Source organism: Pelodiscus sinensis, chromosome 1 (genome assembly GCF_049634645.1).
Source record: "Pelodiscus sinensis isolate JC-2024 chromosome 1, ASM4963464v1, whole genome shotgun sequence".
Lineage (NCBI taxonomy): Eukaryota > Metazoa > Chordata > Testudines > Trionychidae > Pelodiscus > Pelodiscus sinensis.
The window spans coordinates 324,121,826-324,137,100 of NC_134711.1; the positions used below are offsets into that span (position 1 = coordinate 324,121,826).

A 15,275-nucleotide genomic window follows, 5' to 3' on the forward strand; every position below is an offset into this window, starting at 1 on the left:
GCTCAGGAAGCCAGGACACACTGGCCACGGCACCCAGCACTGGCCTGGAGGGGAACGTTTCCTTCCTGACAGTCAGCCCAAGGCTCTGCCACGGCGCTGCCACGCCCGGGCCCCAGGCCTTGTGGGCAAGGTGGATTCAACCCAAACTGAAGGCAGTTAATGGGGAAAACACCAAGTCAGCATCTGTGTGTGCGACACCTGGTCTGGCGCTAGCCCGCTGGATGCTCCCTGGCTGGTGCATTGCCCGCTCCACGCGTCTCCACCATCTCCTACATCAGTTTGACCCGTCGGCCCCACACCCCGGGCACCGCGGGTGCAGCGGACAAGGGATCGGCGAGCGTGTTAGTACAAGGCCCGAAGGTGGAGCAAAACCCCTCCAGGAAACGCTGGCCCCAGGGGATTGCCAATGGCACGTGTGGCACACGGCGTATGTCCAATCTAGGCATCCAGCTCATCTCTGAGCTTGCCCGGCTGGACAAGGCGCAGCAGCCTGTGTGTCTGGGGAAGGATTTCAGGACCTGCGCTGTCTCTGCCCGCTGGAAGCGGCATCCCGTTCAGGGACAGCCAGGGCCAGTCTGCATGGTCTGCTGCAGGCTCAGGGCACCTGAGTGCGGCTGGGTATTCGCAGGGCACATCTCAGAAGACGAGGTTCCTATGACAAAGTCAGAAATGGGCCAAGAGGTGGCCACTGGGGAAAATGCTCCTGGGGCTAACCAAATGACCTGGTGGCTACTGATCCCTGTAAGCTGAGCGCTTGGGCGGCTGCCCAGGAGAAATTCAGGTGCCGCCCAGCACAGCTGCCCACAGCCAGCAGCATGGGTTCCTACTGGTGGTGCACATCTGCACATGCCTCGGTGCACAACACAAAATGTATTCCACACCTGGGTGGAAAAAATGAGAGGGAACATTGGTGGCCCACACCTGCCTTCATCCTTACTAGGGACCGGCCCATGAGGAGTCCCAGCATGCCAAGCTCCACGTGGGCTAAGATGCATGGCTGGCTGGGAGCTGCCGTTCCCATGGGCTGGATCCAGAGCAGCACACGGGCAGCGCAGTGCCCGGCGCTAATGTTGGTGGCCATGTGCCTGTGGACCTCAGGCAGGACCTCATCTCCAGGAGGCGGCGTCTGGCCCTGGATGCGAGCGCAGGGAGGAGAGCAGGAGTGAGCCAGAGTTTGGGAGGATGGGACCAGTCATGCCTGCGTGCCCGTTCGGAGCCCTGCTAGTGCTGCCAGCCAGACCCCTACCAGCCCTACTGCTCTGCAGGGCCTCCAGGCACAGCACCTGCAGGGATGCGGACGGGGCCAACTCACACCTGCTGTCCCATCTCTCTATCCCTAGGGATTATTTCCAGTCGGCGACTGGCCCCCTCCACTCGCTGGCTAGGTAGCGAGATGTGATGCAGCCTCTCCTGTCTCCCCGGCCACCGGCCTCCTCGATTCAATAGCCAGTCTTCGCAGATCAGCCCGTGGGAAAACCCCTCCTCCCCCCCGCAAGCAGCCAGGGCTAAACGCGTCCACCTGACTGGCCCGAGGGATATGCATGCATGGGAGGGAACTGGCCTTGGGTGCATCCAGCACGGGAAGCTGGCCTGGGAAGAGAGGCACCATGCTTGGGGGAAGGGCAGCATCCTGCTCTCCCCCGACCTGGCTAGCGGCCGGCCGTCCCTAGACTGGATACCGAGCCCGGGCAGCCAATCGAAGCTACGGAGCCCACGTAGAAGGGGATGGGGGAAGCGGGTTCATTTCAATGTACAGCGAAAGGAGTCCGAGGAATAATCCCCCAGCATCTGAAAGAGCAGGGATGGGGGGAGAGTCCGGAATAGCGACCCCGGTGTCACAGAGAGCGGCCGTCCCACCCGCGGGGCTCAGCCGGGCCTGGGCGCAAGATGCCGGGACTGCAGAGAACACACTGGAGGCCGGATTTCTCAAAGCCGGCTTCCCCTTTCCATTGGATCCAGGAGGAACGAGGCCAAAGGTTGCCCGGGCTTGTCTCTCCACCACTCCCCCTCCCTGCCCTCCAGATACGGCGGGACCCTCACTGCGCCACTGACTCCATGTGCCCCTCCATGTCCAGGCAGCCGTTCATCTTGGCGCTCCCCGGGCCTATGCCCTGCAGGTCGTACTCCTCGTCCAGGAAGTCCAGCGAGTTGTTGCTGGGGAGGCCCCTGATGGTGAATTTATGAGACACTTTGGTCCACTGCTCCCGGTTGCTGGCCACCCTCTCGTACAGCTCGGTGGCTTTCGGGAACAGCTCCTGGAGCAGCCTGGGAGCAAGGAGAACGCCCGTCATGCAGTGGCAGTGGGGGGGGGGGGAGGGTGCGCCGTAGCCCGGGGGCTGTGAGTGGGGATCAGGGCCGTCCGGCACTCACACTGACACGGGCTGGTGTGAGCCAGGCACCTCACGGAGCACGCTCACCACAGGGGTACGGATGTTAAATTTTGTTCAATCAACTAATTGACTAGTCGATGGATTTTCCATTGACTAGTCGATTCGTCAATAAGTGGGGGAGCCGCAGGGGGTTAGCTCCCGGCCCCAAGAGTTAACCCCGCTGCGGCTCTGCCTTTTGAATGTATGAAGAGCCTGCTGGCTTTTAGTACATTTCAAAGGCTGGAGCGCAGTGGGGGGAACCTGGCGTGAGCTGGGAATCAGCTGTTCTGGCTCACACCAGATCCCCCTGCTGCACCTCTGCTTTTTAAATGTATTAAGGGCTGGCAGGCTCTTAACACATTTAAAAAGCAGAGGGGCAGCATCTGGTACTGGAAGCGAGCCCGAGGGAGATTCCCCTTCCCAGGCGAGCTCCCAGCTCCGGGGGGCCTGGGTGCCCGGCCTGCCCTGCTGCAACCGAGGCACTCTCTTGCACGCAGGCGACTGTGCAACGGCGAGGAGGAGGGGGAAGGGAGTGTCCTTTAAACAGGATCCGTTGTCCGGGGCTATGTGTGTGTGTGTGTGTCTGTGTGCAGCAAGGGGAGGAGTTAATGGTGAAACAGACCCGATGCCCAGAGCTGTGTATGTGTACGTGTGCGGAGCTGGTTACACAGGATCTGATGTCCGGGGTGGTGGGAGGGATTACGAGGGAGAGGGGGGGCGGGGGTTGGTCAAACAGCATCTGATGCCGAAGTGTGTGTCTGAGTCCATGCGTGGGCGTGGGCGTGGGCGTGCGTGTAACCCATGCACTTAATAGGGAGCTATCTCTTTCAGAGACCCTGTGGGGGAGGTAGGCGTGAGTTGAGCGTTACTGTTGCTGGGCAGACTCAGCACTCCACCCAGACTTCTGGAGTTGGGGGTGGTAGTCTGAGATCAGATTTCATGAGCAGGCAGGCAGGGCAGCTGCTTTTCTAAGTCCTGCGTGAGCTGGAGGAAGCTAAGCCAGAGCAGAGAACTGGCTGCTGTTCCTCACTCTGCAGCACTCTGCAGGTAGTGCTGTCGTTAACCCTCCACCAGGGATCACAGGCAATGCTACTTAGAGCTAGGGGAACTGGGAGGGGAAATACCTTCTGTGTTAATTATCTGCTTTCAATGCTGTTTTGTTTTAGCCAAAGGGTGTGTCTAGACTACAGGATTTTGTCAACAAAAGTGGACTTTTGCCGACAAAACTATACCTGCGTCTACACTACCGCCGAGTTCTGTCGACGGTAAGTCGACAGAACGCAGCAGTTTTGTCGACGTCGGTAAACCTCATTCTATGGCCTTTTGTTGACAGAGTTCTGTTGACCAAAGGCGCTATTGCATTCACACTGTCTAGACTCTATGGAAAAAGCGGCTTGCTTTGTCGACAGAACTGGCTGTAGTCTAGATGCTCTTTGTTGACAGAGGCTTTGTCGACAGTATCTGTCGACATGGCCTCTGTCGACAAAAACCTGTAATCTAGACATACCCAAGCTGTTCAAGTTCACTTTCTCAGTCAGGCTACATCTAGACTGTAAGCCTCTTTCGAAAAGAGTGTCTAGATTACAACCAGTACTTTCGAAAAAACAAGCCGCTTTTTTGAAAGAGAGCACCCAGGCAGTCTGGATGCTCTCTTTCGAAAAAGCACAGCTTGCATTACAGAGCGCCTTTTTTCAAAAGAGTACTTTCAGAAAAAGGCGTTCTTCCTCATAAAACGAGGTTTACTGAGGTCGAAAAAACTGCCGTGTTCTTTCGATTTACTTTTGAAAGAACTCGGCAGCAGTCTAGACGCAGGTAAAGTTTTTTCGAAAAAAGCCTGCATTCTAGACACATCCTCCATGTGATTCTTCAGTCCTTCTGTAAATGTAGCAATGGGGAAAAAGTCATTTCTACTTTGTTATTCTCAGTGGCTGTGTCTAGACTGGCAAGTTTTTCCGCAAAAGCAGGTGCTTTTGCGGAAAAACTTGCCAGCTGTCTTCACTGGCCGCTTGAATTTCTGCAAGAACACTGACGATCTCATGTAAGAAATCAGTGCTTCTTGCAGAAATACTATGCTGCTCCCGTTCGGGCAAAAGTCCTTTCGTGCAAAGCTTTTGCGCAAAAGGGCCAGTGTCGACAGCTCAGATTTGTTCTGCGCAGCGGTGGATTTAGGGCAGGGCGAGCAGGGCGCCTGCCCCGGGCCCCGCGCTTCCCAAGGCCCCGCGCATGTGCCTTGGCACCACGGCGCATGCGCTGTGTCAAAGGGGGGGCCCTGCGAAATTCTGCTGCCCGGGGCCCCGCGGCACTCTCATCCGCCCCTGGTTCTGCGCAAAAAACCCCGATCATGAAAATGGCGATCGGGGCTTTTTTGTGCAAAAGCACATCTAGATTGGCACAGACGCTTTTCTGCAAAAAGTGCTTTTGCGGAAAAGCGTCCGTGCCAATCTAGATGCTCTTTTCCGCAAATGCTTTTAACGGAAAATCATGCCAATCTAGATGTAGCCAGTTTTTGTGTTTTCTTGTAATAGGGTTTTCTTTAAGCCTGTTCACTTGTGAGCTAATCAGTGAGCTGGCTGCCTAGCAGGGACCATCGCAGAGGAAGAGTCTGCCTGGACTCCAATTGAGGATTCCCTACAAAGCAGTGACGGACCGAGCCATAGTTGTGTCCCGGGCAGCGGGCGCGCGGCGCCCCTTACCACTTCAATCAGGCGCTCCCCATTTGCTGGCGCCCCAGGCACCTGCCTGGCTAGCCCCCCCTTAATCCGGCCTTGCCTACAAGCAAGTGGAGAGATCATTCAGACTCAGCATATGATGCAGATTTGCTGATCAGAGGCACAAACTGAGATTTTGGTGAACTAAATCTAAGTTTTTAGGACCTCCCAGAACTTTTCTTACTGTGTTTGTGTGGACAGAACTGTTCAAATTTTACTTTTAGGGTAACTATGGACATTATCTGTGGGTTATAAAATAGCTGGGTTCTCTTGTAAGAATTAGATTGTTTTGTATAAGATTTTTATAAAGTTATTTTTAATTACGGTAAATTCATTTCTTTAGTTTCTTTTGGAACTTCAATGTAGGGAGGCTGACACTGGGCAATCTTGCTGAAGTTTCTTACAGACTGAACTCTGGGTCTCTAGTACTGCTGTGGGAGTGGGAGGTATTTTTTAGACACCGGAGGAGGGTAGTGAAGTCTAGCCCAAGGTTACACACATGTGTGTGTATGTGCATATGTGTGTCTGTGTGCATGCATGTGCCTGTGCACGTGTGCGTGTCTGTGCATGTGTCTGGGTATGGATGTGTGTCTGTGTATATCCGTGTGCATGTATGTCTATGTACCTATACGTGTGAGTGTGCATGTGTCCATGTGTGCCCCTGTGTCTGTGCACTTGTCTGTGAGTACGTGTGTCTGTGTACGTGTGTGTCTGTGTGCCTGTACATGTGAGCGTGCATGTGTCTGTGTGTGCATGTGTGCACACGTGCACCGTTGCTGAGCTCCATGCAGCCCATACCTTTGTCCCTGCTGTTCCTGGGCTGACCCCTGGCCCCCCAGCCCCCAGGACTCACTTGTAGATGGGCATGGCGATGTGCTCCATGAAGCTGATCTGCAGCTCGGGGATGTAGGCCTTCTCCCGGTCCATCATCTCCATGGGGCGGTTGCCCATGGCTTTCTCCTGCAGACAGCAGGCAGAGGGGCCGTGACCCTGCAATCCCTGGCTTGACGCCTCCCGGCCCGGCTCCCTCCTGCCTCCTAGCCAGCGATCCCAGCCCACAGCACAGGGCAGGAATAGTCTCCTCTGGGTGCACACAGCCCCACGGATGGAGGTGCAGCGGGCCAGCCGCAGGCCTGGGCTCTGCCTCTACCCGGCCTGTGTCCGGTGCCTCCTGGGGGGGCGTTGGAGGGAGAGGCTGGTGGGTGATTGAGGGATGGGGGTGGGGGTGGGGGGTGGATCTCTGGACACTTCCCTGTTCCCAGCCGGGACAAACTGCCCCTTGGGGTGGGCTCAGCGATGCTGACTCTCCCCCCGACTGAAACGCCGGCTCCCTCCGCTGGACAACCTCACGGCTGTGGCTGGAAAGGCAGCCCCTGGCCCACAGCGTGGGGTGGCCTGGGATCAAATGCATGGAAGCCGAGACAGACCCAGGGCAAGGGGGGTTACGTACCAGATCTCCCTGGGAGAAGAACTCTTTGTAGATCAGCTCCTGCAAAGGAAAGTCCGGGGGTCACACGGGCCTCTGACAATCGCTGCCCACTAGCTCCTGGTTACAGAGGCTCATCTGCCAGTGCAGCACCGGGCACTTCCCGTGAGGCAAGAGTCTCTGCTGTGTGGCCCACCTCCCTGTCCCAGTACATTCAGGGGCATCACAGGGCAGCAGATGCAGAGCAAGCCAAGGGAGACTTTTCGCTCTGCAATACAGGCTGGACCTGGGGAACTCACTGCTGCAGGAAGCTCCCGGTGTCCGACTTTGGCCTGCTAATGCTCTGCCCACTGATAAGGCAGGCAGCCCTCATGCTTGGAGCAGACATTGCACGGCTGGTTAGGCTAATGGTGGGACTAGCTTTGCCTGTCTCGTTAGTGGCACACACTGGCCACTGAGGGAGCTGTACTGTAGCAGATGGACCCAAAGCAGGGATGAGCAATAATTTTTGCAGGGGGGCCACTTCACAAACTTTGACAGGTGGTCCCAAAAGGGGTGGGGCCTCAGGAGGAAGAGGCGGGGTCTCAGGTGGAAAGAGACGGTTCCCACTAGGTGGTGCATGCCCCTAGCAGGGGGAGGAGACCTCGCGTGCTCCCCTGCCCCCAGGACAATCAGAGCAGGAGCATGCATGAAGTCATTCGCTGTCGAAATGGCTGGTGGCTCCCTCTAGGCACTGCAAGCCCATGGAGGGGGGAGGGAGCTGTCAGCTGCTTTGAATGACTTTGTGCACTTCCCCGACCGTGGGTCTCAACTGGTCTGCGGGCGGGGGAGCAGCAGGGTGGGCTGTGGGCCGAATCCAGCCCATGAGCCGTATCTTGCCCACCCCTGACCTAAAGTGGGATATTAGCACAGAAGTCCATATGCCCCTGGCTGTAGGTGGCGGCTCCTGCCTATGAGCACAGCCTCCCGCCTCTGCTCCACCAGGGGGCCTCCCGCCTCTGCGCCACCAGGGGGCCTCCCGCCTCTGCGCCACCAGGGGGCCTCCCGCCTCTGCTCCACCAGGGGGCCTTCCGCCTCTGCTCCACCAGGGGGCCTCCCGCCTCTGCTCCACCAGGGGGCCTCCCGCCTCTGCTCCACTAGGGGGCCTTCCGCCTCTGCTCCACCAGGGGGCCTTCCGCCTCTGCTCCACCAGGGGGCCTCCCGCCTCTGCGCCACCAGGGGGCCTCCCGCCTCTGCTCCACCAGGGGGCCTTCCGCCTCTGCTCCACCAGGGGGCCTTCCGCCTCTGCTCCACCAGGGGGCCTCCCGCCTCTGCTCCACCAGGGGGCCTCCCGCCTCTGCTCCACCAGGGGGCCTCCCGCCTCTGCTCCACCAGGGGGCCTTCCACCTCTGCTCCACCAGGGGGCCTTCCGCCTCTGCTCTACCAGGGGGCCTTCCGCCTCTGTTCTACCAGGGGGCCTCCCGCCTCTGCTCCACCAGGGGGCCTCCCGCCTCTGTTCTACCAGGGGGCCTCCCGCCTCTGCTCCACCAGGGGGCCTCCCGCCTCTGTGCCACCAGGGGGCCTCCCGCCTCTGTTCTACCAGGGGGCCTCCCGCCTCTGCTCCACCAGGGGGCCTCCCGCCTCTGCTCCACCAGGGGGCCTCCCGCCTCTGTTCTACCAGGGGGCCTCCCGCCTCTGCTCCACCAGGGGGCCTCCTGCCTCTGTTCTACCAGGGGGCCTCCCGCCTCTGCTCCACCAGGGGGCCTCCCGCCTCTGTTCTACCAGGGGGCCTCCCGCCTCTGTTCTACCAGGGGGCCTCCCGCCTCTGCTCCACCAGGGGGCCTCCCGCCTCTGCTCCACCAGGGGGCCTCCCGCCTCTGTTCTACCAGGGGGCCTCCCGCCTCTGCTCCACCAGGGGGCCTCCTGCCTCTGTTCTACCAGGGGGCCTCCCGCCTCTGCTCCACCAGGGGGCCTCCTGCCTCTGTTCTACCAGGGGGCCTCCCGCCTCTGCTCCACCAGGGGGCCTCCTGCCTCTGTTCTACCAGGGGGCCTTCTGCCTCTGCTCTACCAGGGGGCCTCCCGCCTCTGCTCCACCAGGGGGCCTCCCGCCTCTGCTCCACCAGGGGGCCTTCCGCCTCTGCTCCACCAGGGGGCCTCCCGCCTCTGCTCCACCAGGGGGCCTTCCGCCTCTGCTCCACCAGGGGGCCTCCCGCCTCTGCGCCACCAGGGGGCCTCCTGCCTCTGTTCTACCAGGGGGCCTCCCGCCTCTGCTCCACCAGGGGGCCTCCCGCCTCTGTTCTACCAGGGGGCCTCCCGCCTCTGTTCTACCAGGGGGCCTCCCGCCTCTGCTCCACCAGGGGGCCTCCTGCCTCTGTTCTACCAGGGGGCCTCCCACCTCTGCTCCACCAGGGGGCCTCCCGCCTCTGTTCTACCAGGGGGCCTCCCGCCTCTGCTCCACCAGGGGGCCTCCTGCCTCTGTTCCACCAGGGGGCCTCCCGCCTCTGCTCCACCAGGGGGCCTTCCGCCTCTGCTCCACCAGGGGGCCTTCCGCCTCTGCTCCACCAGGGGGCCTCCCACCTCTGCTCTACCAGGGGGCCTCCCGCCTCTGCTCCACCAGGGGGCCTCCCGCCTCTGCTCCACCAGGGGGCCTTCCGCCTCTGCTCCACCAGGGGGCCTCCCGCCTCTGCTCCACCAGGGGGCCTCCCGCCTCTGCTCCACCAGGGGGCCTCCCGCCTCTGCTCCACCAGGGGGCCTTCCGCCTCTGCGCCACCAGGGGGCCTCCCGCCTCTGCGCCACCAGGGGGCCTCCTGCCTCTGTTCCACCAGGGGGCCTCCCGCCTCTGCGCCACCAGGGGGCCTCCTGCCTCTGTTCCACCAGGGGGCCTTCCGCCTCTGCTCCACCAGGGGGCCTCCTGCCTCTGTTCTACCAGGGGGCCTTCCGCCTCTGCTCCACCAGGGGGCCTCCTGCCTCTGTTCTACCAGGGGGCCTCCCGCCTCTGTTCTACCAGGGGGCCTTCTGCCTCTTCTCCACCAGGGGGCCTCCCGCCTCTGCTCCACCAGGGGGCCTCCTGCCTCTGTTCTACCAGGGGGCCTCCCGCCTCTGTTCTACCAGGGGGCCTCCCGCCTCTGCTCCACCAGGGGGCCTCCTGCCTCTGTTCTACCAGGGGGCCTTCCGCCTCTGCTCCACCAGGGGGCCTCCTGCCTCTGTTCTACCAGGGGGCCTCCTGCCTCTGTTCTACCAGGGGGCCTCCCGCCTCTGCGCCACCAGGGGGCCTCCTGCCTCTGTTCTACCAGGGGGCCTTCTGCCTCTGTTCTACCAGGGGGCCTTCTGCCTCTTCTCCACCAGGGGGCCTCCCGCCTCTGTTCCACCAGGGGGCCTTCCGCCTCTGCTCCACCAGGGGGCCTCCTGCCTCTGCTCCACCAGGGGGCCTCCCGCCTCTGCCCCACCAGGGGGCCTCCCGCCTCTGCTCCACCAGGGGGCCTCCCGCCTCTGCTCCACCAGGGGGCCTCCCGCCTCTGCTCCACCAGGGGGCGCTGGACTCCGGTACCACGTTTGAGCATGGCTGGGGCACAGAGGCAGCATATGGCCCCATGGAAGGGGCTTGAGCCCCCCCAGGTTGGGCCCAGCCATTCCTGCGGCAGAGGGGGGGCCAGGCGGGCCCTGCCAGAACTCACAGCGATCTTCCTGGTGGTTTTCCACCCCTTGGTCTGGTCCGAGAGGTCGCAGGAGGTCATGAGCAGGCAGAGCAGCAGGCTGTGGTGCTGCTTGTTCTTCGGGTCGTAGCCGACTAGGGAAGGAAGCGGGACAAGTGCTGAGTGGTTGGGCGCCAGTGGGCCAGATGTGGGGCCACGCTCCCAGTCCCAGCCCTGGGGCCGGCGGCCCCTCTCCCCAGCCTGCCCCGGATGCAGCAGAGCGGCTGCCCGTTGCCCGTTGGTGGGGAGCCCAGCGTGCTCAGCGACGGAAAAACTGCTCCTGCCCAGATTCTCAAAGGGCTTCAGGAGCCTAACGCCCCTGGGTGCTAAGGGGAGTTAGGAGCCTTTGAGGCTGATGGGCCCTACACTGGGGGGCGGGGGGCGTGCGCTGCTCCCAGCATCTGTCAGACTGGGAACAAGGTGGAGCTGGAGTCAGTGGCCTCCCAGGAATCAGCAGCCCCCAGCGTTTGCCCCCAGGGCGTTGGGGCACAGCGAGGGAGCCAAGGAGTGAGCGGTGCTGCCCCCAGTGGTCAGACAGGAGCACAACAACCTGCAGCTGTCCTGGCCAGACCTCTGCACTCCACGCCTTAGGGACGCGTGCTGCTGTCTCTAAGCACAGACCCCGGCACCTTTTCCTCGTCTCGCTGTGAATCCCACAGGAGCCCTCGGACAGCTGCTGCCGCCCTCCCTGGGCCAGACTCCCGGGGCCAGGATCTGGGAGCATTGGCTAGCGTTGGTTTCACATAGCACGTGCCCTCTCCGGCCGCCCGTGCGCCGGGGCCTTTACCTTCCGCCATCTTCTGCAGGTCCTTGAAGATGCGCAAATGGTGAGCAAGATCCGTGGCCAGAATAATGTCCCGCATCAGATCCAGCATCCTTTGGTAATCCTGCAAGGGCCAATCGCACCGCGGCTGAGTGCCCAGTGCCTCGTGACCCTACCCCAGCAGCCTGATCCACTCAGAACGGTCAAGGGACTCCGCCAAGATCACCAAAGAACGCAGTGGATGGTGAACGGGCCCCACATCCCCGTTGCCTGTTCTAACCACTAGTCCGTGCTTCCTTCCACCGCACGGTCCTTCTATCCAGCAGCGCCTGCGGCTGGATTGGGGGCTTTGTTTAATCAGTGCGAGTTTCCCCAGGAAGCAGAAACCCAAGGCTGCTCGGATCCCGGAGCAGGGAGGCGCAGCTTGTCCGAATCTGGCGCAACGGAGCTCTCTGCCTCTGGACGGGTGAGTGGCTGAAGGAACCCAGGAGGGAAGCCCAGGCCGGCTCACCCCTCTGGGACGGGGTGTCAGTGAGGTGCCGCACTTGGCTGGCTTTTCACACCGAGAGAGCAGGGCTCCAATCCCGAGGTTCCCCCGCCCGAAAGGGAAATGGACTCAGCCCATGCCTGGAGTCCATGGAGAACATGTAACCTGGTAGAGCGTGGCCTGGCTGGAGTGCCGGGGGGTCGGGAGTCAGGGGCTTTGGACACAGCAAAGATGGGACTAGCCGGGGCTGCTTCGGGTCAGGCGCAAGGTGCATCGACAGACGGGGCAAGGGGCCCAGGGCTGGACGAATGCGGGGGCTGCCCCTCAGGAGCGAGGGGTGCCGGCAGCGAGTCCCCGCTCACCTTGCGGGAGAAGTGGTCGAAGATGTTGCAGCCGTGGGTGTTCAGGATGGCGATGGCCTGGGCGAAGTGGTGTCTCTGCAGGGGGAAACCGAGGCACAGCAGGGAGGACTGTGTTAGTGAGAGGCTGCCACAGGACTCTGCTCTTTACGGCTGTGGCAGATGGCCACAGGGCTGGGCTGTGGGGAACAGGGAGGGATCCCCGATATTCCACTCCCAGGCCCTGGGCTTTCCCTGACGTGCCCTCTCTCCTTGTCCCCAAAATGGGGGACTCCATGCCCATCTCTCCAGGGCCCCACGCCTGTGCCAGCCCCCCTGCCCGTGCGGAGCTGCAGAGACACCCCGTGGCTGAGAACTGACGCAGCGGTGGCAGAGGGGCGCCAGGCAAGCGGGCGCCGGAGAGCAGCAGGCACAGGAAGGGTGGCGAGCGAGGGGGGAAGGCGTCTTACCTCCATGACGGAGCCCTCGGAGCTGTACAGCGCCGCCAGGACAGATTTCTGGAAGACAGGGAGGCAGTGAGTGGGGAGGCCGGCCAGGGACGGGGGAGGGCATCTATCTTGCTGGAGCTATCAGGTGAGTGGGGGGCAGCAGTGGGGCAGGCTCCTCCCCCCGCCACCATGGCTCTGTCAGCCTCCCAGCCCGGAGCAAGGAGGGAGCCAGCGCTGGTGAGGTTTGGAGCCTGGAGCTCATCTACAGTTCAGGCTGAGACTGGCAGCCCGTGTGACACGGTGGCTGAGGGGGGCACGTTCCGTCGCTAGGCCCACGGGCTGCATATCCCCTGCTCCACCCCCGAGCTGTCTCTCTGCTCTCAGCCCCAACTTTGCTGTGTCCAGGCCTCTCTGCAGCAGGGCCCTTCCCAGAGAACACGAGTGTCCGGCAGAGGTGCTGGCTCTTGCGTCGCGGGGGCTGCAGGGGCTCCCCCCCCCCCGAGCAGTCGCCCCCTGCGATGTAGGAGCGCCTCCTCGAACCCGCCCAAGTGACCTCAGCCTGGGCCCGAAGGCTGCAGCGTTCCCAGCCCCCTGCCACACGGGCGCTGGAAGCTCGCAGGGGAGGGAGAAGGAAACACAACCAGGCGAAAACGCCCCCACGCTCAGGCCCGAGCTGGGGCAGGTTGGCGTTTGGATAAAGGTCTGGGGCAGCTGGCGGGGCCTAGGGACGGACGAAGCCATTTGAACATGGCCCACGGCGGTGGCAGCGTGCCCCAGGTCAGGCTCTGCCCTGCTCGGAGGGGCTGCGAGGGTCGCGTCACCTCTCGTCGCTGCCTTTTCCTTTGCTCGTGTCCAGAGCCAGGTCCCGGGACTTTGTACCCCACAGCGAGGTTGGCTTCATCTCCAGCCCCAGCAGGGAGCCAAGGCTCTGGCGCCCGGCGCATCTCCCATGATCCCCGGCCTCACTCTCTGATTGCCTGTGATCCCCCTCGCCCTCCGGTCTCTGTGATCCCCCTTCGCCTTCCGATCTCTGTGATCCCCCTCGCCCCCTGATCTCTGTGATCCCCCCTCGCCCTCCGGTCTCTGTGATCCCCCCTCATCCCCTGATCTCTGTGTTCCCCCCTCGCCCCCTGATCTCTGTGATCCCCCCTCGCCCTCCGGTCTCTGTGATCCCCCTTTGCCTTCCGATCTCTGTGATCCCCCCTCGCCCTCTGATCTGTGATCCCCCTCGCCCCCGATCTGTGATCCCCCTCACCTCCTGATCCCTGTGATCCCCCCTCGCCCCTTGATCTGTGATCCCCCCTCGCCCTCTGATCTCTGTGATCCCCCTTCGCCCTCTGATCTGTGATCCCCCTCACCCCCTGATCTGTGATCCCCCCTTGCCCCCTGATCCCTGTGATCCCCCTTGCCCTCTGATCTGTGATCCCCCTCACCCTCCGATCTCTGTGATCCCCCTTCGCCCTCCAATCCCTGTGACCCCCCCTCGCCCCCTGATCTCTGTGATCCCCCGGCCTCACTCTCTCATTTCCTGTAACTCCTCCAGCCAATCATCAGCTCTCCGGTAACACCCCGGCCTCGCCCTCTGATCTCCAGTAATTCCCCTTCATCTCGGATCTCCTGTGATCCCTGGCCTCACCAACGGATGTCTTGTAATCCCTGATGGATCCCCGGCCTCTCTTGCAACACCCTGCCTCACAGTCAGATTTCCTGTAACACCCTGCCTCTCCTGTAACCCCTCCAGCCTCGCCCTCTGATCTCCTGTAACACCCTGACCTGTCCAGTAATTCCCCTTCATCTCTGATCTCCTGTACTCCCCCAGCCTCCTTGATGAATCTCCTGGTCTCGCTGGCAGATCTCCTGTAATCCCCCCACATTTGCTGAAAGATCCCCTGGCCTCACCAGCAACTCCCCTGTAATTGCTGGCCTCATCAGTACATCTTCTGTAATCCCCTGACTAGCACAGATTGTCACCCCCTGGTCTCACAGAGGGATCTCCTGTAACCCCGGCCTTCCTGTCGGATCTCCTGGAACCTCCTGCCTTTCCCAGTGGTTCTCCTGGAGCCTCCCAGCCTTACCGAGGCCACCTGGAAGGAGTTATTGGTGCCTCTGTGGTCCAGGTCGTGACACATGCAGGAGATGAACAAGGCGAAGATCTCGATGTCGCTGTGAAGAAAAGCAGCCACTGAATCGGGGGGCGAGGGACGGGAGGGGCTGCGGGGCCCACGCCCCTGTCTTGCGGGGGGGGGGAGGGGGGAGCTCAGCCCACTCTGTGGTGACCTGTCCCTGCTGACAGCACAGGGGCCATGGGAACTACCCTCACTGCTGCGGCCCGAGGCAGGCAGCCAGATTCCGCCACCACCGACAACGGCCAGTGTATGTGTGTGCCCCATTGAGCTCAATGGACCTGCCCATGCCCGGCCCGATGGGGCAGGGATCGCGTCATGCACCCGCGGCTGGGCCGGAACGCCGCAGCTGCTCACAGAAACCGTAGGGTTTGGGAGAGGAGGTGAGGAGCAGTGCATTGTGGGAATTCAGCATGGCAGCGTGGACAGTCCAGGGCCAGCCCCCAACTTGTGCTCCCTGCCGTGGGCAAGCGGCACGGTCCCTGTTTGGCACAGCGCCCCCTGGAGGGGGGACCTGCTGAATCAGCTAGGGCAGGGTGGGCGGGTGTGGGCGGGTGTGGAGAGGCAGCCCGGGTGAGCGGGGCGGGGGGACGCTGGGTCTCGGCAGGAGCCGTAACCTCCACCTACTCCAGGTAGTTGACCAGCTCCAGGTTCTTGTAGAGCAGGTAGCAGAAGTGGGAGACGGAGAAGGCGTGCATCCAGTTGTGATAGGGAGGGTCCCGGTAGCCCTTCCTCACCATCAGGCAGAACCTGGCCGGAGCGAGGGAAAGGGCATGAGAAGGCAGCGCCCCGGGAAGCTGGCACTGGGCAGAGAGGTGCAGCCAGAGAGCACCTGGCAGGCTGCACGGCAGGGCGCTCCCACCCTGGAGCCGCCTTGTCACCATAGACCCTGCTGGGCTCACAAGGCCGGGGCCTCAGCAACTCCCTGCCATGTCACATGC

The 15,275-nt window shown here is 62.1% G+C and overlaps 1 protein-coding gene across 2 annotated transcripts in view; it reads right to left on the reverse strand.

The window, feature by feature from the left end:
- Positions 1 to 1,719: 1,719 nt before the first annotated feature.
- PDE2A (phosphodiesterase 2A) overlaps positions 1,720 to 15,275 on the reverse strand; it is a 362,760-nt gene continuing 349,204 nt past the window's right edge. For both annotated transcript variants that reach the window (XM_075919627.1, XM_075919628.1), the window contains 9 exons: positions 14,962 to 15,084; positions 14,287 to 14,374; positions 12,233 to 12,280; positions 11,787 to 11,861; positions 10,962 to 11,061; positions 10,157 to 10,269; positions 6,528 to 6,566; positions 5,931 to 6,037; positions 1,720 to 2,265 (listed from right to left, as the gene is read on the reverse strand). In XM_075919627.1, the coding sequence (XP_075775742.1) occupies positions 2,037 to 2,265; positions 5,931 to 6,037; positions 6,528 to 6,566; positions 10,157 to 10,269; positions 10,962 to 11,061; positions 11,787 to 11,861; positions 12,233 to 12,280; positions 14,287 to 14,374; positions 14,962 to 15,084 (922 nt within the window). In that variant the 3' untranslated portion in view covers positions 1,720 to 2,036. The remainder of the gene's footprint in view (positions 2,266 to 5,930; positions 6,038 to 6,527; positions 6,567 to 10,156; positions 10,270 to 10,961; positions 11,062 to 11,786; positions 11,862 to 12,232; positions 12,281 to 14,286; positions 14,375 to 14,961; positions 15,085 to 15,275) is intronic.